The sequence below is a fragment of the Penaeus monodon genome, chromosome 3 (assembly GCF_015228065.2).
Source record: "Penaeus monodon isolate SGIC_2016 chromosome 3, NSTDA_Pmon_1, whole genome shotgun sequence".
Taxonomy (NCBI): domain Eukaryota; kingdom Metazoa; phylum Arthropoda; class Malacostraca; order Decapoda; family Penaeidae; genus Penaeus; species Penaeus monodon.
This window is the reverse complement of record NC_051388.1, coordinates 35,895,346-35,897,845: the sequence shown is the minus strand read 5'-3', so window position 1 is coordinate 35,897,845 and position 2,500 is coordinate 35,895,346. Positions and strand designations below refer to the sequence as shown.

Below are 2,500 nucleotides of genomic sequence, written 5' to 3'. Positions count from 1 at the left end.
TCGAGAAAATCCCCGTGTTATCTCCGGCCACAACTTAAAGGGCTGTAAACGTCAGGTTATCCAAGCTACAATCATGGACGTACGCAATCAACACGCTGTGGCTCAGAGGTGGGAAAACGCGCGGTGATGGTCGCTTGTCACGCACACACACACACACACACACACACACACACACACACACACACACACACACAACACACACACACACACACTCACTCATTCACTCATACACACACACATCCACACATACACCTAAACGAGTTTACACACAGATACCTGTACATACGTAAATACAAGTACTCGCGCATACAGACATATGAATACAGACTCCCCCCACACACACATTCCTATGAACTAGTATACACAAATACAAACACAAGCTGGACTTGTAGCAAACTGGCCTACACACACGCGGCGAAATGCATTTGGTTAATTCGAGATGAATATTCACCTAACTGGCAACTCCCGTCGTTCTTTGACTTTCTTTGACTTTGATTTTCCGGGGTGACATTCATGTTATTTCTGTCAGTGTCACTATTACCGTTATTATTATCATTGTTTTTATTATAATGATAATATAATAATAATAATGATAATGATAATAATAATAATAATAGTAATAGTAATAATAATAATGATAATAATAGTAATTATTATTATTATCATTATTATTATTATTACTATTACTATTATCATTTTGATTATTGTTGTTATTTTATTATTATTATTATTATTATTATATTATTATTATTATTATTATTATTATTATTATTATTATTATTATTATTATTATTATTATTATTATTATTATTATTATTATTATTATTATTATTATTATTATTATTATTATCGTAATTATTATTATCAATAGTAGCAGCAGTATCATTATTCTTATCATCTTCATCATCATAATCTTTATCATTATCATTATCATTATCATCATCATCATCATCATCATCATCATCATCATCATCATCATCATCATCATCATCATCATTATCATTGCTATTATTATTATTATTATTATTATTATTACTATTATTATTATTATTATTATTATTATTATTATTATTATTATTATTATTATTATTATTATTATTATTATTATCATTACTATTAATAATATTAATACAAATGTTTAATGTCATTGTTGTCACTTATTTATTCATCTATCTATATTCCCACAATGAAATTCCTCTCTCACTTTCCTCACAGCCACCAAGGTTTCCTCCCCGACTCCCTTTTCTACTCTTACCACAATAATTCTCCAAGTATGACTATCATAAGTTTCCTTGTATGTCTACCTTGTATATACATCTACCTAAATTTCCCTTGCACAGCCTCTTAAAATTTACATGTACAAAAAAACTTTTCCCACATACTCTTTGTACAGTGTTATTGATATGTTCATTAAACTTTCCTCGTGCAGGCAGATTTAGATGCAATTCTGACGACGACTTGACCGAAACGCGACAATCGCACACATTATCACATTATCTTTTTAATTAATGCTTTCTCATTTATCCCTTGTCGTACTCATTCACTCATTCCGTTTTGAATTAACCATTCTCATGTATCTTTTTTTCACTCATACATGCAGTTTCGAATTAATCCATCCTCATTTATGCCTTGTTTATCCCGTTTTGAATTCACCCATCCACACTTATCTTTTGTTTCAATCATCACTCATTCCGGTTTGTGTTGATCCACTCTCATTCACCCTTGCTTCACTCATTCCATTTGTATAATCCATCCTCACTTCCCCCTTTTCCTTCCTCATTTTGCTCACCACGGCCTCTTCCGCAGAGCGACATCGTCCACCAGAGTGTGTACGAGCTAGTCCACTCTGAGGACAGAGAGGAGCTCCAGCGGCAGCTCATGTGGAACTCTCATCTCCTGCCCGACCAAGCCCAACTCACCCTGCAGGAGGCGCTGCAGGCAGACCAGACGCCCCTCGAGAGGAACTTCACCGTTAGATTCAGATGCCTTTTAGATAACACTTCAGGGTTTTTAGTGAGTGTGCTTTGTTATGCATGTTTTGTTTCCATCTTTTCGGGTCATGTTTTCTTTTTTTATCTTCTTCTAGATCTCTCTTTATCTTTTTTTTTCCTTTCCGGCTCTTTTTCTCTCTTGTAATGTATTTTTTTTACTAACTTTAAATGCCTTCCCTTTCTACCATCTTTCATTTCTCTTTTTTCTAAATCCCTCTCCCGTCTTTTCCCTTTTCTGTCCCTTTTCTTTTGCTTCAGATGTAGTTTCGTTTTTTTCTGTTACATTAACTTACTTCATTATCTTCCTCTTTACTTCCATTTCCTTCTTCGCAGCCATCTTTATCGTCTTTCTTTTCTTCTTTCCTTTTCTTCATCTTCTTTGTCTCTTCTTCCTTTTCTACTGCGCCATTTTGCTCCCCCTTTTTATTATTTTCTTCTTAACACCATTACCGTCTTTCTCTTCTTCATTACCATCGCCAGCTTTCACCTCCTAATCCTGTTAATAAGTA

The 2,500-nt window shown here is 33.9% G+C and overlaps 1 protein-coding gene across 2 annotated transcripts in view; it reads left to right on the top strand.

The window, feature by feature from the left end:
* The window catches only part of LOC119594370, a 213,351-nt gene that overhangs the window by 194,031 nt on the left and 16,820 nt on the right, over nt 1-2,500 (top strand). For both annotated transcript variants that reach the window (XR_005230599.1, XM_037943436.1), the window contains exon 5: nt 1,807-2,013. Coding sequence is in view for 1 of the 2 variants with exons in the window: in XM_037943436.1 (XP_037799364.1) it covers nt 1,807-2,013 (207 nt within the window). In the remaining variant the exon portion in view is untranslated. The remainder of the gene's footprint in view (nt 1-1,806; nt 2,014-2,500) is intronic.